Source organism: Felis catus, chromosome C1, assembly GCF_018350175.1.
Source record: "Felis catus isolate Fca126 chromosome C1, F.catus_Fca126_mat1.0, whole genome shotgun sequence".
Lineage (NCBI taxonomy): Eukaryota > Metazoa > Chordata > Mammalia > Carnivora > Felidae > Felis > Felis catus.
Genome location: NC_058375.1, coordinates 27887662 through 27908438, shown reverse-complemented (window position 1 = coordinate 27908438; position 20777 = coordinate 27887662). Strand labels below are relative to the sequence as shown.

Sequence of the window (20777 nt, the reverse complement as noted above, 5' to 3'; positions counted from 1 at the left end):
AAGTGGCGACAATGGTACGTTCTAGGATTGTTAGAATATCGTAAAGGGCACTCACGCACTGCCTGGCACCCAGGCAGAACTTCATCCTACTATTATTGTTGTTATTGGTAGCTTGGGGGCGGGACGCTGCCACCGGCCTCCCCAGCGGTTTCCTGTGGGGGAGCCGGCGGCCCCGCGGGCCTCGCTCCCCCTCCTCCCAGTCGCTCGCTCCTCTCCCCTTCCTCTCCCGGCCCTTTTCCTCCCCGCCTCCCCCCGCCCCGCCCCGCCCCGCCTCTTTCCTCGGAGGAAACTTTCCGCCGGCTGGTCCATCGGCCCGTGTCCGGCCCGCGCTGCCGCGGCCTGGGAGCCGAGAGGGGCAGGCGGGGCGGCCGGGACCGGACGGGGCGGCAGCGGCCGGGTCCAGGGTGTATGCGGCGGCCGGACGCGCCGGGGCCGGCAGCGGGGAAGCGGGGCGCTGACGGTGAGTGAGCCGGGGCCTCCGGGCCGGTGGGTCCCCGCGGGGCGGGCTGGACGGGAGAGGGAGGCGGCTTCCCCTGCCGGGAGCCCGCCCTGGGAGTGGGGAAGGCGCTCGCGTCTCTCTCCTCCATCCCACTGCCGGGACGTCGAAGCCGGGCCTCATTTGGAGACTCGACGAGGGGGCGGAGTCTTCTGCGGCCCACTCCCCTGACCCCTCCAGTTAGAGGGGCGTCTGCGCCCTGGGAAAGGGTTCCCCAGGCCGGGCTGAGGTCTGTAACGAGTTAGGGAGCTGCTGTCGCCAAGGTGGGCCCTAGGGCTGCTCTTCCAGGGAGGAGCTACCCGGAGGAAGCGGGGTAGGGGCAGCTCTAGGCTGGGGATTGGGATCTGACCTTGCTGACCTCGCAGGCTGGCCGGGGGGCTGCCCTTCCACCCCCGGAGCGCAGCATGGACGCCCCCCGAAGGGACATGGAGTTGCTCAGCAACAGCCTGGCGGCCTACGCACACATCCGCGGTGAGGGCGGGCCCCGGGGGGCATGGGCCCCTCCCTGCCCCTCTGAGGCCCCACTCCACCCCTTCCCTCCCCACCTCCCTGCCCCCCCCCCCCCACCGCCCGAGGGCGGCTACCTACTCTCTCAAATAAGGAGTACTGTCCTTGGCCCCCAAACTTAGAAGCGGGGGGAGCTCCCCTAAATGGAATGGGGAGTCAGGGCTCCTGCATGACTTCTGCCCTCTGACCCCCAGCTAACCCCGAGAGCTTTGGCCTCTACTTCGTGCTGGGAGTCTGCTTTGGCCTGCTGCTAACGCTGTGCCTACTAGTCATCAGCATCTCCTGTGCGCCCCGCCCGCGGCCCCGGGCCCCTGCTCCGCGCCGGGACCCCCGTAGCAGCACCCTGGAGCCCGAGGACGACGATGAGGACGAAGAGGACACGGTGACGAGGCTGGGCCCCGACGACACGCTCCCAGGCCCAGAGCTGTCCGCCGAACCCGACGGGCCCCTGAGCGTCAACGTCTTCACGTCGGCGGAGGAGCTGGAGCGGGCGCAGCGCCTGGAGGAGCGCGAGCGGATCCTGAGGGAGATTTGGCGCACCGGACAGCCGGACCTGCTGGGTACTGGCACGCTGGGGCCCAGCTCCACGGCCACAGGCACCCTGGGTCGTATGCACTATTACTGACCCGTCCTGCTCCCGCTGCGAGGCACTCTGAGTACTGGTCAGGGGCGTGAACTCAGAGCTGCCCCAGGACGTTGGAACTGCCCCTGCCTGCGGTGCTATGGAGGCCCCACCCCCCACAGCTTCCTCAGTGCTGTTGCGCATGGATCCCCACCTTCCGGGACCCCCAGTCCTGCCAGAAAGCCCGTGGGGGACGACAGGACACAGGATCCCCAGCCTCTCTCTGGGGACCGGTTAAGAGATGAAGTGACCAATGAAAACTGCATTCTCAGTGAGTCAGTCTCCTTCCGTTACTCCTGCCCCCAAGATCCCCCAGGCTCCTGCCGTGCAGGGGGCCCCAGGGTTGAGACCCTCCTCGACTCTTTCACCAGGCTACCCACCCAACACCTCAGCACACATGCTTGCATTCAGTTCACAGACTCTGCAAAAACACACACTCCACCACCTCACAGCCTCACGCACAAAGAACAAGTTATCACTGGCATTCCTTCCTCACAGATGCATTCCTTCCCGCCGAAGGCGTGGGCACGCTTTGCCCCCATCCCTACAAATGCTCTGTGATCATGCATCATGGCAATCACTCACACACAAACACGCACGCACACATCAGGCCCCGGGACCCCGACACCAAGGCACTATTCGCCCCAATGTTAACCGTGTGTGCCTGAGCTGGGCTATGGACTTCGTGTCTGAGCAGAGGTGCGTTCCAGTGAGTCCTTCTGAGCGGACCGTGGGGCCAAGTGGGAGGGGTCAGGGCTCGAAAGCAGGCCCGCCCAGCCCCTCCTCTGGCGCACAGCTGGATTCCGGAATCCGGGCCCACGGGCAGAGTCCCACCCCGCCTGGGCCCCTCCGGCCGGCCGTCTCTCCAGCACCCGGCAGACGTCCGAAGGAGACGCCCCCCACCCACCCCCGCCATCCGGTGGATAAAAATAGCCGCGCGCAGGCCTTGGGAACGGTAATGGGAGCCACATGTTGGCCAGATGTGCCCGGGAGAGACCGCCAGGAATGCGGAGGGCCGGGAGCGCGGGGCCGGTCCCGCCCCCGCCACGCAGGCCCCGCCCCCGCACGGACCAGGCAGGCAAGGGGAGCGCTTACACCGCAGTTTACTTTCTTGTGTTTCTCAAAGTCGCGTGGGAGGACGTGGGTGGCCGGGGCCTGACTTCCCCCCGGGTCCCGCCGTAGTCCCCCTCCCGGGCCCACCCTCAGTGCGTCTGCGTCTGCACGTGGATGGAGCCCCGGGTCCGGGACTCCTGGGTCCCCTGCTTCATCTGCACCTAGTCGGGAGAGGGCGTCAGGAGAGGCGGGCAGGGGAGGGCCGGCCCCCAGCCCCCTGGGATCCGCACCCCACCCACCTCCAGCAACAGGCGCTTCTCCTTCTCGCTCTTCAGCTCCTCCCAGATGTCCGTCAGCTTCCTCCTGCGGGCGGAGACCAAGGGTAAGGGGTGGGCTGGGCAGGCTTGGAGCCCCCGCCTCCCTCCGTGCCCTCCCCCTTCCCACTTACTCCAGCTGCACCCACATCCGCTCCAGCGACCTTTTTAAAGACTCCACCTCGTCCTGTAGCCTCATTATATCGCCTCTGTCACTTTTGCTGTCCGTGAGATTTTGTGGGACCGGAGAAAGTAGGCTGGGAGTCTCTTGGGGGTCTGGAGTCGACTTGATAGGATGAGGATTCTTTTGAACAGGGGCTATCTCTTTGGGGGACTCCTGCTCTTTGGGGGGTGCCTCCTCCTTCTGGGTAGCCTCATGCTGCCCAGGTACCTCCTGGGCAGGCACGGACCCTGGCTTGGACTCAGACTGGAACGGGGAGCTGTCCTTCTGATTCACAGGGTATGTCCTCATGCAGAGGTCAGTCTCCTCTGGCATATGGACCTCTTGGGATTGAGCCTCATTGGCCACAAGAGACTTGAACTTCAGCAGGGCTTGCTCCGGAGAGAAGTGATGGAGCTGAGTGTTGTCTCTAGTGGAGGCTTCTGCAGAGAGCACCTGCTCAGGGGTCAAGACCTTTTCTAGGGTGGGGGTCTCATCCCCAGGCAGGGCCATTTTTGGGCCAGGGGCTTCATCCTCAGGTGGGACGTCTGGGGCAGGGGCCTCATCCCCAGAAGTCACGCTGTGTGGGCTGGGAGCCTTGTCCAGAGTCAGGCTCTCCTCTGGGGTGGGGTTCTCTGGGGCTGGGCCCTTGAACTCCAGAATCCGGGTCTCCTCTGAGATGGGGACCTTATCTGGAGTCAGGGTTTCCTCTGGAGTGGGGGCCTTATCCGGAGACAGAGTCTTCTCTGGGCTGGGAGTCTTGTCCAGAGTAGGGGTTTTATTCACAGGAGGGGCCTTTGCCAGGCTGCTCTGCTCTTCCTCCTGTGGTGATGCGGGTCAGGTCTCAGTTGAGGGCTGGGTACCTTGACAGTTTGAGTCAGGTCCCCCTTGGCCTGGGATCCTTCCCTCTTGTACGCCACACCCCTGGGAACCAGACCCTGCCCAGCAGTCTCACTCTCCTGCGTCTCAGGCCCTCTTACCTGACTGGTGGCAGAGCGCTGCCAGGAAGTCTGGGTTTTCGGTCCCTTTCTACCAGGGTGGCCTGGACCCCTTCTGAGGAAGCTGCCACTGGAGCCTAGAAGAGCAGAACCTCAGGGGTACAAGCTCCCCCGACTCTGGGTCTTTCCCCATCTCTGTCCTTCAGCACAACCACCCTGTCCCTGTCCCCCATTCCTCGCCCACCCCCGCTGGAGGGGGGCTGCGAGACCTACCGGAGTCTCGGGAGGGGCGCTTCTGACTGTCTCCACTGGGTATCCAAGATGGCCTGGAACATATCACCATCAGACCAGAAGGTGGGGGGCAGGGAGCAGCCTTTCCTTTGTACCCTCCCCACCCCCACCCTGCTCCTTACTTGGGTTTGCTGGGCCCGGTGGGGGCTGTCACCAGCTTCTTGACTGTAGGCAGGGCTGCTTTGGGCATCATCCTTTTTGGTTCCTTAAGAGGAGCTGGGAGGGAGGAAGGGAGTGTGACACCCATTCACTCCCTTATCCGTTCATCTAACGGTTGGTGGCCCTGTCCTGTGCACAGGGGACTAGGGACAGGAGATGAACATTTGACTCTGCCTCCTCAGAACTCTGGGGAAGCCTACCGCCCTCGTGCCGCATGGGCACGGGGAACCATGGGAGCAACCTGAAGGGGCACCTGGCAGAAGACAGTTGTCAGGGAAGGCTTTGGAGGGAACATGCTTTCATATCCTGCCCGTTTTTAATCCATTCTTTTCTTTTCTTTTTTCTTTTCTTTTCCTTTCTTTCCTTTTTTAAAGTAATTCTGTGCCCAACGTGGGGCTCAAACTCACAACCCCAAGATCAAGAGTTGCACGCTCTACCGACCGAGCCAGCCAGGCGCCCCTATCCAAACTTCTCTAAGACCTGTCTCCTGCTCGGTGCCCATGGCTGTCTCCCTGGGTCAGACTTCATCTTTTTCCTAGACCACAGCAATAACCTGCCCCAATCCAGTCCTCTCTCTGTAGAACTTCTCGGTCTTCTCTATCTCATTTACTCCCTAAGAGACCTCACCCAGTTTGAAGGATTCAATTAGCAACAACAGGCCAACGACTCCCGCATTTTCATCTCTAGCCCCTGAGCTGCAGACACTGTCCAACTGCCCTCTCTGTTTCTAGCTGGGGAGCTAAGTGGCATCATACACTTAATGTACCCAAAACTGAACTCTGACTTGTCATCCCCCAAACCTGCCTCTCTTCCAGACACCCCCTCACGCACTTGCCCACTTGCTCAGATGACAAGATGAGTCATCGCTGACCTCTTTCATTCCCTTATGCTGCACCTCCAAACCAGCGGTCCGTCTCGGCTGCTCTACCTTCAAAACGTCCTGAATTCAATCACTCGTCTCCACCTCTGCCACTAAGCGCTCCGGACCCAGGCATCTTCACCCAGACTATGGCAACAGCCACCACCCTGTTCTCTGGCTTGCACTGCCCCCCTGTCCACAGCATGTTCCCACAGCAATCAGAGTGAGCTCAGGTCCGGGCATCTGGGCGGCTCAGTTGGTTAAGCATCTGACCGGTTCGGGTCATGATCTCATGTTTCGTGAGTTCGAGTCCCGCATTGGGTGAGCCCTGCTTCTCTCTCTCTCTCTCTCTCTCTCTCTCTCTCTCTGCCCCTTGTAGGATTCTCTCTCTCCCTCTCTCCCTTTCTGCCCTCACTCACTTGCGCCCTGTCAAAAAAACCCAAAAAAACAAAAACGAAAACAAATGAGCTCAGATTCTACTGGGGAAGCAGACATAAGCAAAAGTCGAATATGCAATGTGTTGGAGTTATCAGGTATCACTGAGGAAGAATAAGCAGAGGAATGTCAATTTTATTTACTCTTTTAAGTTTATTTATTTATTTTGAGAGAGAGAGTGAGAGCATGAGCATGTGAGGGGCAGAGAGAGAGGGAGAGAGAGAGAGAGGGAGAGAGAGAGAGAGAGAGAGAACCCCAAGCAGGCTCTGCACTGTCAGTGCAGAGTCCAATGTGGGGCTTGAACCCATGAACCGTGAGATCATGACTTGAGCCGAAACCAAGGGTCAGGTTCTTAGCTAACTGAGCCACCCAGGCGCCCCAGGAATGTCCATTTTAAATGGGGTGGTCGGAGAAGGCCGCACTGAGATGACATCGGCGCGAACACGGTCACACACGGGGACGTTCATATTTGTGGACACACGACCAGCCACTCTGGCACATGCACACATGCTGGCATTTAGTCACACGCACAGTATCACACGCAGACACACGCACAAATCCTGACGGTGTGCATAGTGGGCTAGAGCGTGGATCCTATTGCCAGACACCAGGCTTTGACGTCCTCCGTTACTTGCCAGCTGTGTGAAAACTTGGGTAAGTCACTTAACCTCTCTGTGCCCGGCATCCTCATCCACCCAGTATGCATCTGGTAGGGTTGTTGTGAGGTCTGGGTGACTTCCTTCACATGAGGTGCTCAGAAGAGTATTTGGCATATAGTCAAAGCTCAGTAAATGTCAGCTTTGACTTCAGCTGCTCGTACTTCGGCTGACAGGTGCTCGATAGGGCCCTCCCACTGGAGAACAATTATATCCTCCTTAAGATACAATTTTGAGGCACTGTTGGAACTCGAAGAGGTGGGGGAGGTCCATTAAAAAGGAGGGAACTGAGGGGCGCCTGGGTGGCTCAGTTGGTTGAGTATCTGACTTCGGCTCAGGTCATGATCTCACGGTTCGTGAGTTAGAGCCCCACCTTGGACCCTGTGCGGACAGCTCAGAGCCCGGAGCCTGCTTCGGATTCTGTGTCTCCCTCTCTCTCTCTGCCCCTCCCCCGCACTTGCTCTCTCTCTGTCTCTCACAAATAAATAAACGTTAAAAAAAATTTTTTTCTAATAAAAAAAAAGGAGGGAACTGAAAAGTAGGGAGAGGGCAGCACTACTGTGGCTACTGAGCCTGGGCCTGTGATGAGCAGATGCCCCACGGTGTCTGCCTTGGCTCTCCACACAACCCAAGCTTGGTTGCTGCGCAGCAGTGAGCCCTTTCTTCCAGAGGGCTGAAGTGGTCTCTACTGGTGGGTGCCCTGTAGTTACTGGTGGGAGTAGAGGCAAGTCCTCTCTGGAAGAAACCTTCCCCTACTGAGGCATACACAACTCACTCAGGTTGGGATCGAGTCATGAGCTCACACACAAAAATCATAAAGCACACGAGAAAGGAGGCCCCTGAGAATGGGACTCGGCAGACACCACACACAGCAGACACAGGAGTTGTCAGAAAACATAGTTGTGCGCAACATGAGCACGAAACGAAGGGACCATCAGGAATAAACAGGCACATGTGGGAGGGCGGGGAAAGAAAACTGAAACTGCTAGAGATGAAAAACAGCGTTCTTGAAATAAATCAAATGCACTACAGGTTAAATAGCAGATTCAACACAGCCAAAACAGCAGAGAGATCCAGTAAACAGGAAGCACAGTGAGACAAGGAGCAGAAAATCTGAAAGCAGAGGTAAAGGAGTGGATAATGACAGGGGGTCTGAACGCGGCTGAATGAAGGGCCAGACAAATCCTCACCTCTAAAGGCAACTAGAAAGCTGGACAAAACCACCATCTCCATGCCCTGGAAATGGACCAAAGGCATGAGATAATCCGAGAAGCATTTATGCTTGATGGCGTCCTTGCCCACGGCTGCACCTGTCCCTGCTCTGCCAGCATGATCCACACCGACCCTCTGTGGCCTAGGGCAGGCTGCAGGAGTTGGCAGCTTTCACGGCCAGGAGAGAAGGGAGGTCACATGATTTGGGGTTTAACCTGAGACTTGGCACTGGTTTCGGAGATATGACACCAAAAGCACAAGCAACCAAAGAAAAAAAAAATAGGGAAGTGAGACTTCATCAAGATGTAAAACTTCTGCGCATTAAAAGGTACCATTAAGAAAGTACAAAGGCAGCCGACAGGATGGGAGAAAATATGTGCAAAGTACGTGTCTGATAAGGGATTTTGCTCAAGATATATATAAACTCTACAGGTCGGGGCACCTGGGTGACTCCATTGGTTAAGCGTCTGACTCTTGATTTCAGCTCAGAATATGATCTCACAGTTGTGAGATCAAGCCCTGGGTTGGGCTCCATGCTCAGCATGGAGCCTGCTTGCGATTCTCTCTCTCTCTCTGCCCCTACCCACCTGTCTCTCAAATTAAAAAAATAAACATTAGGGGCACCTGGGCGGCGCAGTCGGTTAAGCGTCCGACTTCAGCCAGGTCACGATCTCGCGGTCCGGGAGTTCGAGCCCCGCGTCAGGCTCTGGGCTCATGGCTCAGAGCCTGGAGCCTGTTTCCGATTCTGTGTCTCCCTCTCTCTCTGCCCCTCCCCCGTTCATGCTCTGTCTCTCTCTGTCCCAAAAATAAATAAATAAATAAATAAATAAATAAATAAATAAATTAAACATTACAAAATAAAAAACTTCTAGAAGTCAAATAACCCAATTTAAAAATGGGCAAAGGATCCAAATAGACATTTCTCCGAGAGATATATAAATTGTCAATAAACATATGAAGAGACAGTCCACATCTAAGCTGGCACAGAGAGGTGCAGCAGAAGAACCACAATGAGAAACCACGTCACACACACTAGGATGATTATCATGAAAAGGAGAGGAACAAGGGCTGGGGAGGATGTGGAAAAAGTAGAACCCTCGTGCACCTGCTGGTAGGAACAGAAAACGGGACTAGCGCTTTGGCAAACAGTCTGACAGTTCCTCCCAACGCTAAGTACAGAGCGGTCACAGCACCCAGAAATCATTTGCCTAGGCATACACCCAAGAGAAATGGAAACACGTCAACACAAAAACTTGTACACAAATATTCATGCCCCCAAAAGTAGAAACAACCTCAATGTCCACCAGCAAACACGTGGATGAATTGTGGTACATCCATACGAGGGAATATTATCAGGCAACCAAAAGGAATGAAGCATAGCACACACCGGAAAAATGGATGAACATTGAAAACAAAAGGTACGATAGAAAAGGTGTCTTTTTAAGTACTTGAATATATTAACAAGTCTCTGATGAGACCGAACAAGAAAAAAGAGAGGAAAAAATTACTAGAAATGAAAAAAGACTTTTAAGTGCAGATACGGATTATAAAAGAACATTATGAATGACTTTATGCAAATAACTAGAAAACTGATAAAATGGATAATCACAAATATATAACTCATTAAAACTGATTTAAGAATTTAGCCAGATTTTTGGTCAGCCATCAGTACCCAGGGACCAGGAGATTAGACCGCTAATGGTGCAAGGCTCCTAAAATGCAAGGTTTCCTCCCGAGTTCCAAGGTCAAGCCATTTGAATAACAGTTGCAAAGGGACCTTTGCAGATGTAATCAAGTTAAGATGAGGTCATACTCTCTGGTCGCCTGGGTGGGCTCAGTTGGTTAAGCATCTGACTTTGGCTCAGGTCATGATCTTGCAGTTCCTGGGTTTGAGCCCTGAGTCAGGCTCCACCCCGACAGCTCAGAGCCTGGAACGTGCTTCTGATTCTGTGTCTCCCTCTCTCTGGCCCTCCCCCGCTCACGCTGTGTCTCACTCTCTCTCTCTCAAAAATAAAATAAAAAACATTAAAAATAACTAAATAAAGGAGAAAACCCAGAGAATCATTTCAAAAGATTCATATAAACAATTTGAGAAAATTCAACACATACTTGTTTTTTTTTAATTAAAAAGATTTTTTATGTTTTTTTTTGAGAGAGAGTGTGAGTGGGGGAGGAGCAGAGAGAGAGGGAGACACAGACTCCGAAGCAGGCTCCAGGCTCTGAGCTGTCAGCACAGGGCCCAACACAGGGCTCGAACTCACAAACTGCGAGATCGTGACCTGCGTCAAAGTTGGGTGCTGAACTGACTGAGATGCCCAGATGCCCCTCGACACATACTCTTGATAAATATTCTAAATAAACTAGAAATAGAATCGTTGTTAAAGGAGAAGTTTGGAAACATTCCACTTGAAATCAGAACATAGTAATGATGCTCAATGTGACTACTTCTATTCAATAATGTATCAAGCTCCTAGCCACTATAGGAAAATAGGAAAATAAAATGAAGACATAAGGGGTAGAAAAGATAGAGCAAAATTGTCATTAGTCACAGATGACATAACGGTCTTCAAAGAAAACTTATTAGGAATCCACAGATAAACTATTAGAAATAATAAGAGTTTAGCACCGTGGCTGGCTATAAAATCAATATACGAAAATCAATGCATTTCTATATTCCAAAATAAACAGAAGAATATCTAATTTTTTAAAAGGCACAAGAAAAAAAATAAAAATAAAAGGCACAAGAAAAAATCTGTGGTATTTAGAAATACATTTTATAAAAGCTGGGTAAAAATCACACGCGGAAAATAATAAACGATGCTAAAATAGCTCCTTGTCCATATGGAAAAAGTTCTAATTGGGTCACTCATTAAAAATCAATGCCACAGAGAATGCAAACTGGTGCAGCCACTCTGGAAAACAGTACGGAGTTTTGTCAAAAAAATTAAAAATAGAACTACCCTACGACCCAGCAATTGCACTACTAGGTATTTATCCAAGGGATACAGGTATGCTGTTTCGAAGGGGCACATGCACACCAATGTTTATAGCAGCACTATCAACAATAGCCAAAGTATGGAAAGAGCCCAAATGTCCATCGATGGATGAATGGATAAAGAAGATGTGGTATATATATACAATGGAGTATTACTTGGCAATCAAGAAGAATGAAATCTTGCCATTTGCAACTACGTGGATGGAACTGGAGGGTATTATGTTAAGCAAATGAGTCAGAGGAAGACAAATAGACAAATATCCTATGACTTCACTCATATGAGGACTTTAAGATACAAAACAGATGAACATAAGGGAAGGGAAGCAAAAATAATATAAAAACAGGGATGGAGACAAAGCATAAGAGACTCATAAATATGGAGAACAAACAGAGGGTTACTGGAGGGGGTGTGGGAGGGGGGATGGTCTAAGTGTGTAAGAGGCATTAAGGAATCTATCTACTCCTGAAATCATTGTTGCACCATATGGTAACTAACTTGGATGTAAATTAAAAAAATAAATTAAAAGAAAATTTCTTACAAATAAAAATACGCAAAAAAAAAAAAAACAAACCAAAGCTACAGAGATGAAGGCACTTTAAAAAGCAACACTTCAAATGTTTTAAAGAAATATAAATGAGGGGTGCCTGGGTGGCTCAGTAGGTTAAGCCTTGGACTTCAACTCAGGTTGCGATCTGGCGGTTCGTAAGGTCGAGACCTACAATCAGGCTCTTCACTAACAGTGCAGAGCCTGCTGGGGATTGTTTCTCTCCCTTGCTCTCTGCCCCCCCCCCCCCACTCATGTTTTCTCTCTCTCTCTCTCTCTCTCTCTAAATAAAATAAGCTTAAAAAGAAGAAATAAGCTTAAAAAGAAGAAGGGGTGCCTGGCTGACTCAGTTGGTTGGGTGTCCTATGTCAGCCCAGGTCATGATCTCCCAGTCCGGTCCGTGGGTTCCAGCCCTGTGTCAGGCTCTGTGCTGAAGGTTCAGAGCCTGGAGCCTGCTTCAGATTCTGTGTCTCCCTCTCTCTCTGCCCCTCCCCTACTCACGCTCTTTCTCTCAAAAATAAACAAATATTAAAAAAACATATATATATATATATACACACACACACACACACACACACACACACACACACACACACACATATATATATATATATATATATATATATATATGACTGTTTTTCTGAATTTGGAGCAGGATTTCTTAGACAAGGAAAAACCTGCTAACCATTAAAGATTGATATGTTTGCATTAAAATTAAGAATTCCTGCTCATCAAAGAACACCATTATACAAAAAGAGACAAAAAACCACAATGAGAAAAAATATTTGTAAGGCATATAACCCACAAAAGATTGGTATTCAGTTTATATAAAGAACTCCAACTAATTATAACTAACCAGGGAGGAGCATCTGGATGGTTCAGTCGGTTGAGCGACTTCGGCTCAGGTCATGATCTCACAGCTTGTGAGTTGGAGCCTCGCGTCGGGCTCTGTGCTGACAGCTCGGAGCCTTGGAGCCTGCTTCGGATTCTGTGTCTCCCTCACTCTCCGCCCCTACCCCTCTCATGCTCTGTCTCTCTCTCTCTCCAAGATAAATAAACGTTAAAAAAATTTTTCTTTCATTATAACTAACCAGGGAAATAAATGCAAATTAAGTCCAAAAGGAGATGCTCTTTTGTAGCTACTAGATTCACACATACACACACACACACACACACACACACACACACACACACACGCAAAAGCTGATAATACCTCTGTTAAAGAGGATTTGGATTAACAGGATCTCATACAGCTCATACACCGATGGTGGAATATTAAAGCATACAACACTTTGAAAACCAAAGCGACTTTATGTCATAAAAACTGAACATTCACGAACCCTATAATCTAGAAGTGCCACTCCTAGGATTATATCCTAGAGAAATTATTGTACGTGCACACCAGGACAGAGGCTCAGGAATGTTAGAACTATTTGTTGTAACAAAAACTAGAAATAATGAAAATGTCTAACATCAGGCGATCAGATACATACAGAAGCTGTGGTAAATTCCCTGCAAGGAATATTATACAGCAGAGGAAAATTAGTGAATTTACATCTACATACAACATGGATTAATCTTAGAAATATGATGGTGATTGGAAACAGCAACTCCCAGAAGACTATAAACAAGATATCATTTTTATCAAGCTCAAAAGAAGCAAAAATTAATTAAGCAATACATTATGTAGGCGCATACATAGGTAAGGAAACTTAAAAACTCAAGGGAATTATAAACACAAAATTCGGGATAGTGGTTACCTTTTTGGGGTAGGTAGCAGAATGGGAAAGAAAAGGAACACACAAACTATCAGCAATATTCTAGTTCTTGGGTTTGGTGACAGATCGCGAATGTTCACGGGAGTCCATTGTTGAGGTTTAAAGCACATATGTACATTTTGCGTGAAATATTACATTAAAAGATAAATAAAATACCCCAACAGAACTATTCACTGACACGTTTATATGACGTGTGAACACACACACGGTCTCATAGACGCAGACGCATTGATCCATACCTTTCCTTAAAAAAGGAAATGAATCTATGGGGCGCCTGGGCGGCTCAGTCAGTTAAGCGGCCGACTTCGGCTCAGGTCATGATCTCGCGGTCCGTGAGTTCGAGCCCCGCGTCAGGCTCTGTGCTGACACCTTGGAGCCTGGAGCCTGTTTCAGATTCTGTGTTTCCCTCTCTCTGACCCTCCCCCGTTCATGCTCTGTCTCTCTCTGTCTCAAAAATAAACATTAAAAAAAAAAAGGAAATGAATCTAAACACGGTGATAGCCACATTCTCAAGACACACAAAAAAAATTATGAACACAGTAATACACTGATTCCTACACACTGATCTGCACACATTCCTACCAGGTCCTTAACCGACATAGAGGTAGCTCCTAAGGGGCTATAATACTGAACCACTGGAGAGCTATGGGTGTTTATGGATGGGCAACCAAACTGGTGAGCCCCCCCCAACCCCCACCGAGAACAAAATCCACCCCCCCACACACAAATCCCAGGCTTCCTGGGCACCCACCTGACTCCCGAGATGCCACTTTCCGTGGGATCAGCTTCTTGATCTGTGAAGAAGAAAATTATCAGAATCTGAAGAAGGGTCCCCACATTTCTAAGTTCACCCTCATTTAGGGGTGAACTAAATGCCCATTAAACACCACGACCCCCAACATTGTCCAGAGCAGCACGCCCCACCCCCCTACCTGAGTGTCTGGCTCCATACTCACTGGGGGTGGGGGGAGCACAAAGTTGTCTGGAAAGACTCCTCTTCTGCCTTGAGACTCTCCTTCCCACCAGCCCTTATCCTCTGTGGTCTGGGAGAGCAAGAGGCCATGGGGAAGGGAGCCAGATCCCCAAGCTCCTTCCTTCCAGGGTGCCTCCGCTTCTCCACGCACCCTTCCGGGCCGCCTCCCCTGCCCTGCGCCTTTCCTACCTTCCTCAGTACTTTCACCTCGTCTCCTCTCCGCAGCGCCAACTCATCTGGGGCCTCAGGCTGGTAGTCGAACAGCACCCTATAGATCTCAGGGCGGGAGACTGAGGGGAGGTCAGTCCACTGAAGCCAACTCCTCTCCCCGGATCCGTCAGCCGCTCCCTCCCCCATCAGCCTAGTTGGGGGTTCCCCTCTCCCAAGTCAGGGTGGCTCTCAGGAGGGGGTTTCCAGGAAACCTTTGCTGGGTGCTCACCTGTCTGCAGGTAGTCTGGAGGGCTGTCATAGGTCAGGCTGCTTAGCTAATGGAGGAGGGGGAGGGTGGAAGAAGCTGAGCCTCCACCTCCCCAAGAGGAACTCACCACTCCTGTGCCCACCGCACCCAGTTTACCTTGGGAGGCCGCTGGGGACTGGGGCTGCCTGAAGGCATGTCTGGGTTCCCGAGGCCTGGTGGGGACAGTGAGGTTAGGGGGCTTGCTAATTCAGTTTAGATCGTGGGAGAGGTCAAAGGGGTCACAGGGTCAGGATGTGTGGATCACAGGCCCGGGCCACCGGGAGGGTCACTGGAGATTCCAGAGTCTGGTCACAAGGGTTCTCGGGGTCACAGGGTGCAGGTCTCACTTGGGGGCCCACTGTCCAGCAACTCCACAAAGTTGGATGGGAAGGCTCCCAGCTGCCCGTTCTTCTTCCCCAGCCACCAGCCGTCCTCAATCTGGGGAGGAGGAGGACGCAGGGCCATCTGGTTCTGCCCCAGGGTCTTTCGAGAATTCTTCCACCATTTTTTCTGCCCCGATTCTGCCCAATGCCCACCTCCTCCTTTGCTCCCTCACTTTCCCGTTTCGGCGCCCCTCACCATCCCCATCGCCCACACCCTCACTTCACGCATCTCCCTGGGGACGCAAGCGCTCCAGCACCTCCGTCCAAAGCCTCTCATCATCACCTCGTCCCCTCACCTCCTTTATCACTTCCACAATCTCCCCAGCTTGCAACTTCAGCTCGTCCGCCTGCTCCGGGCTGTAGTTGAAGTTCACCTTGCACCATCTTTGGGGGCCCCGAGATTTGGCGGGGCGACCTCAGATCGGACCAGAGAGAGAGGCCGCTGATCTGTGAGCCCCAGCCCACTGAGCTGAGAGAGGGGCGGGCCGGGAGCGCCCTAGCAGAAGCTCCAGGCCCCGCCCTGAGGCGGAGCATTGTACCCAAGAACCAATCACAGACCACAGAGTGCCGATTCGCCCCGCCCAGAGCCGCGCCCGTCACGTCCCGCTAGGGGTGGCCGGAGCCGCGCAGGTCCCGCGCGCCCGCCCACCCGGCCTGGCGCTCACCTCGGCGGCGCGCACAGCGCGGGCTCGGCGCCTCCCCGGCGCCGCGCAGAGCCTCGGGGATCTCCTGGAGATGAGGGCATGGGGACGTGGGGGCTCTCAGTTCCTGAGGGCGCGCACTGAGACCCTCCTCCACCCGACCTGCGGCCCGGCCTCACCTGCACCGACCTCTCGGGGAAGAGGCCACAACGACCCCGTAGCTCTCCGCGCAGCCAGCCCCGTGCGGACCCCTCGCACACCTGCCGGACCACGTCCCCGGGGGCCAGATTCAGTTCGTCCTCCTTCTGCGCGCGGTATCCGGCCAGGACCAGCACCTCTGCGGGCGGAGGACCGGGCGGGGGCGCGTCTCAGAAGGGACCGGTCCGGGCACACTGGCTTAGGCGAGAATCCCGGGCTCCGCGTGGAGGACAACGGGAGAGCGGGGCGGTGGTGTGAGCCATTTCCGCCACCCCAAACCCTCTGCACATACCCATAGCTTCAGGGTCGCGCTCCAGAGCCGGGCGCTGGAAGGACAGTACTGTCCCGCAGGCAGCCGAGTACTGGGCCCAGGTAGGATGGGTGGGACGAGCTCGAGGTTGTGAAGCGAAGGAGGCGGAGACGCTAGCCGATAGGTCGGGCCCCGGATTCTGGGAGTGGGTGTGGGAGAGGGGGCGGCCCGGCTCAGCAGGTTCGGCCCCCAACTCAGGGATGAGGAGGACTCCAGGGTCCCTGGCCAGTGCTGGGGCCACAGCTCCCCCACGTGTTTATCCCAACCTAGTCACTTAAATTACAGTCTAGCCGCCTCTCCTCCCCCTGGCAGCCGTAGGCCCTGAGGCTCCCACCCACCGTTCGCAAAGAGCCTTCCCTGGCCTATCTTCTCCCCGCTGGCAAGCTTTGAGCAGCCGGGGAAGAGGCGGGAGAGGCGCATACCAGGGTGGGGCCCCCAGCAGGCTGCAACTGCTCTGAGGCAGGCCCTGGGTGGAGGAGGTGGCTGTCTAGCGCACACAAAGCTATTCCTAGTGTACTCCAAATCTCTGCTGTCCCTGGAAGGCACGTTACTCCCACAGCCCCACCCCAGGTCAAAGGAGGAGGGCAGAGACCCCAGCTTCCTGCCACCTGGCTTCTTTGGTTTCATAAAACACCTCCCAGATTCTCCTTGGGAAAAGGGCGAGAAAAAAAGGAACTTGAAGAGCTTCCGTGGCTCCTGCTCAGAGCCAAGCTGAGCTAGTCAGGGCTGAAGTTTAGGGTCCATCTGGTGCCCATCCCATCCAGGCTGGGCTTTCAAGTAATCTTTCTGCTCAGTGGTGAACACGGAAGGCTGAACCTGTTGTCCACGACCCGTGACCTTTACCCCACCACTTTGGAAGCCAAAGTCCTTGCCCATAACACAGGGAAAAAACCTAGTTCTCTTGGGGTGTCCAAGTTACAGGATGATGCAAAACCACTGGGGTGACGAGTTACGAGCCAGCAAAGGGTGGCAGTCTCCTCCCAGAACAACTGGGCACGGAGCTGATGAAGAGACTGAGCAACAGTCTGGGCCCAGCCCTCACAGACATTTGTCTTTCAGCTGCCCTGAAGCTGCTGTGGCAGGTACCCTCCCCCCCCCCCCCCCCACTAAGGGTGACAATGACCAGAGTCCATTTACATCTGCCTTCTTCATTTATTTATTTATTTGCAGGAGGAGTTGAAACAAATTTGAAGGGTGTTTTCATTTTTTCCCCCTAAACATGAATCATTCAAGTAAAACCAACTTAACTATAGAAATGTAGCAAAGTAAGGGGAAAGAAGCACAACAACCCAAGAGGCAAAGGTTGGGGGTGGGGGGAAGAGGTGGGTGCAGTCCGCATATAACATATGCATAAATGCCATATGATTCACCTGCTCAGGACCGCCTCCCCAGAAGGCAAGCACAAGGACCCATTTTAAGAGGATGTTTTCCCCCCAAACATCCAAGAATGTTTCAACTTAAAGCTTAAGGTTAAAAAAAAAAAAAAAAAAAAAAAAAGGAAAAGAAAAAACAAACCCCCACAAACCACCCAGCCATAACCACCTTCCTTAATCGATCATAGGAGTTTCTTTTCATTTTATAAAAAGATTAATAAAAAATATTGAAAAAATTATTTTCTCATCTTATATTTGTAAAGATAATAGAATTCAGAAGTTTCTTAGAAAACAGACCAGAAACTGCCGTCCAGTTTCCACCCCTGTTGCTGAGAGGATCAGCAGGACTACAAAGTTTGGGATACTGGAGCTGCTGGTGGAGAATGGGATGCCCAGCCCAGAAGAAATCAGAAAATATTGGGGTGTGGGGGGGACATGGGGTATGGTTAGCAGCACACCATCGGATACATGGCTGTGCAGAAAAGGGGAACACAAGGTGGTCAGAAAGGCCTTGAACTCCTCCTCGACATACAAAACCAATTTTTACAAAGATCCAAGCAGTTTGGTCCCAAACTGAGGTGAACACTTCAAAGTTTATTCACATGCTTTGTTTTCTCTTTGAAGAATCAAAGTTGCCCAAATTAAATCTTTCTGCTATGGTTACTACATATGCCTAAAAAAAAAAAAAAAAAAAAAAAAAGGAAGAAGAAGGGCTTTTAAAATCAGGATAAGGGAGAAGAGATTGAAAATCAAATTAGTCCTCTTAGCTCCAAATGAAATTAAGAACAAAACTGTTGGTTTCTAATAGGGAACAAACCAAAATCCAGGTATCACTCTCCCCTCCCTACCCCAGCCCCCACCCCGCACACCAACAACAAATGAGAAACACAGCTAAAGCCCAATGTGTTGTGTTCTGCTCCAGAGCTGGGCCCAACCCCCAGGCCCCTCAGCCGGCTGCCTGTCCAGTGGGACTTGGCGCCAGGGATGCTTTCGGCGGTGATATAGGATTCTGCGTGGCTGGGGGGTGAGGGGGTGGGATTTTCGCAATCTTGAGGCTTCTCTGTTTCGCTCCTCACCAGCCATCTTCCCAGCGCCCTCTCTCCCCTGGGCAGGGGCTCCCATCAGAGTGGCCCCTACTCAGTTGTGGGCTGTAAATTGTCCTTCTCTTCTCGGTTCTCTGTCCCACTCTCGTCGTCTTCAATCTCCCCTTCCTCCCCACTGAACTTGTCATGGGCCCATTTGGGGCTGGTGCTGGATTTCCGGAACATGAACCGGCCTCGACCCCGGGGGAAGGCTCCTCGGCCCCGACCCCGGCTCACCCACTTGTCACTGCCTTCGCCTTCACGGTCATCATGCTGAGAGGAAGGAAAACTGCCATCAGTACTGGAGCGAACAATCATGGCCAGAGCCCTCTTCTCATCCAAATGTGACTCTCAAACCAACCTTTTGCCCCACCCCACCGTTTGTTCCTTTTGTGTCCTCATCCCTGTGCCCTAGTCCAAAAATGCTACTGATTCAGATCCAAGCCGATCTTCCTGTTGTGTGCCTTAGGAATTCTAAGGCAGTGGCTTGGGGGCATTATAATAATGATGATAAAACCCTCACTGAGCACTGAAAGACCTTCACACCCATGACCTCATTTAATCCTCACTTCTACTCTCCTATCATTATCACCCTCCACCATGCAAAAGAGGAAGGAAAAAGGCTTAGCAACTTTAGGTGACTCCATGTTATTTAATACACCATCTCTCAAAGGACAGGTCTGAGAAAGCCAATCACACCAAAACATGAAACTGTGTCTGATGTGGGACATCAGGCAGCTACCAGAGGAAGTGACAATACCTCGCTAGGATGTCAGCTTTTCCCGCCCGCCCCAACCCCCCCACCCCAACCAGCCTGGAACAGGAAGTGAGAACAAAGGCAAATGACTTGGTCACAGTGTCAGACCTGTAAGTGGCAAAGGCAGGACCAGAACCCAGCCTCCCATCTTCTATCCCCCCTTTAATTTCATGCAAAGAGGCAGTGTGGCTGAGCAGAAAAAAAACACAGCCTGCATCTCAATCCTGTTCTGATGATCTCCTGAGAGAAGGAGGCTCCAATGAAAGAATGAGAAAGCATTTTGAAAACTAGAAGTTGGTGTTCCCTCATGAGCCGCATGGCTTCAAAAACTCTAAACCATCACAAGCAGGACCTCAGGCTCCAGGGGTCAACTCAGCTAAGGGCCAGCTGCTTCTTACCAGGGCTGCCTGTTCAACAGCCTAAATGCATGAAGCCAGCAATGCTCCTTCAGAAGGCAGATGGGAGACAGGGAGAAGGGCTCTAGATGGACTTTAATCCTTCTCCTATAGCAGGGCCACTCCAGCACTGATCCTAGACCACACCAACTCCTCCCTGGAGGGTCCAAGGGTCCTCTAGGAGTCTCAACTCAGCTCCTAGCAGCCCCAGAAAAGTGAAGTTGGCTGTACACAACCATCTACAAAACCTGTTTCCTAACTGTGCAACTGACAATACACACCAACACCAGCCCTTCTTGTGGGTGATGAAGCCTTGGCTTCAAGTTTACTTTGGTTACAACACTCAGAGTCACGTGCTGGGACCTAGGCCTGCTAGTGATATATAGCAAGGCGGAGAGAACTTACTCATTGGCAAGGTAATCCAGCCTAGAAGAGCCCCAATATGAGGGAGACAGGGAGAGCCTGGGAAATGCCTGCTACTTCGGAGTGACCAGAAGCTGAGATGGGAGGAGCCCAGTGTCATTTCATTCTGGAGACAGATTCCCCTCCCTCACAGAGACCCTGTGCTGTCTTTTCTATCTATCTTGCACGAGGGAGTGAGAGTGGAACTGCAGACTTGGGAGAGGGTTATGACTCCATCCCTGAATAAAGGCTGGAGGGAGGCTGAGGTTGGGTTAGCAATTAAAAAACTCACAGACCTATGAGGCACCTGGGTGGCTCAGGTGGTTAAGCGTCTGACTCTGAACTTTGGCTCAGGTCATGATCTCACAGTTTGTGAGTTTGAGCTCCGTGTCGGGCTCTGTGCTGGCAGTGCGGAGCCTGCTTGTGATTCTTTCTCTCTCTGCCCCTTCCCTGTACGCTCTCTCTCAAAATAAATAAATAAACTTAAAAAAAAAAAAAAAAGCTCACAGACTAAAAAGGCCAGAGCAAGCCTTCTTGTTTATCCTGGAATCCATAAACCTCTTAGACGATAAAACACTTCTGAGGCCAGGACCAGCTCTCAAGAGAACACTCATCTTTGCCGGCACTGTGCTGTCCCTCAAGTACAAATCCCCCCCACCCCCCCAGTGCAATATGTCTGCACACGTATTTAATCACAGTTCTGGACAGATCAATTAAAGCCTTGGTATCAGCTACTGTGTGTGCCCAAGGCACTGCTCCGGCCCTTCCCGCTTATCCCAGACACCT

At 52.3% G+C, this 20777-nt stretch overlaps 3 protein-coding genes across 8 annotated transcripts in view; 1 reads left to right on the top strand and 2 right to left on the bottom strand.

Annotated features, from left to right (window-relative positions):
• Positions 1 to 269: 269 nt before the first annotated feature.
• On the top strand, positions 270 to 1900 carry EVA1B (eva-1 homolog B). Its single transcript, XM_045035554.1, has 3 exons — positions 270 to 460; positions 862 to 967; positions 1198 to 1900. Exons 2-3 carry the CDS (start codon positions 901 to 903, stop codon positions 1626 to 1628), a joined length of 498 nt encoding a protein of 165 aa, XP_044891489.1. The 5' UTR covers positions 270 to 460; positions 862 to 900; the 3' UTR covers positions 1629 to 1900.
• An 811-nt stretch (positions 1901 to 2711) lies between these two features.
• On the bottom strand, positions 2712 to 16276 carry SH3D21 (SH3 domain containing 21). 4 transcript variants are annotated; one of them, XM_023258478.2, is made up of 16 exons: positions 15965 to 16276; positions 15654 to 15811; positions 15499 to 15562; positions 15130 to 15248; positions 14798 to 14888; positions 14568 to 14623; positions 14433 to 14478; positions 14183 to 14283; positions 13953 to 14063; positions 13772 to 13814; positions 4504 to 4597; positions 4364 to 4416; positions 4133 to 4227; positions 3127 to 3974; positions 2978 to 3041; positions 2712 to 2893 (listed from the first exon to the last, which is right to left on the bottom strand). In XM_023258478.2, exons 1-16 carry the CDS (start codon positions 15966 to 15968, stop codon positions 2828 to 2830), a joined length of 2013 nt encoding a protein of 670 aa, XP_023114246.2. In that variant the 5' UTR covers positions 15969 to 16276; the 3' UTR covers positions 2712 to 2827. The 4 variants fall into 4 exon arrangements, with proteins under 4 accessions (XP_023114246.2, XP_023114244.2, XP_023114247.2 ...); XM_023258476.2 differs by having other exon boundaries at positions 2712 to 2899; positions 15965 to 16269; XM_023258479.2 differs by having other exon boundaries at positions 2712 to 2899; positions 13977 to 14063; positions 15965 to 16260.
• Positions 16277 to 17114: 838 nt separating this feature from the next.
• THRAP3 (thyroid hormone receptor associated protein 3) overlaps positions 17115 to 20777 on the bottom strand; it is a 77093-nt gene continuing 73430 nt past the window's right edge. For all 3 annotated transcript variants that reach the window (XM_003989860.6, XM_045035553.1, XM_045035552.1), the window contains exon 12: positions 17115 to 18710. In XM_003989860.6, coding sequence (XP_003989909.1) covers positions 18489 to 18710 — 222 coding nt within the window. In that variant the 3' untranslated portion in view covers positions 17115 to 18488. The remainder of the gene's footprint in view (positions 18711 to 20777) is intronic.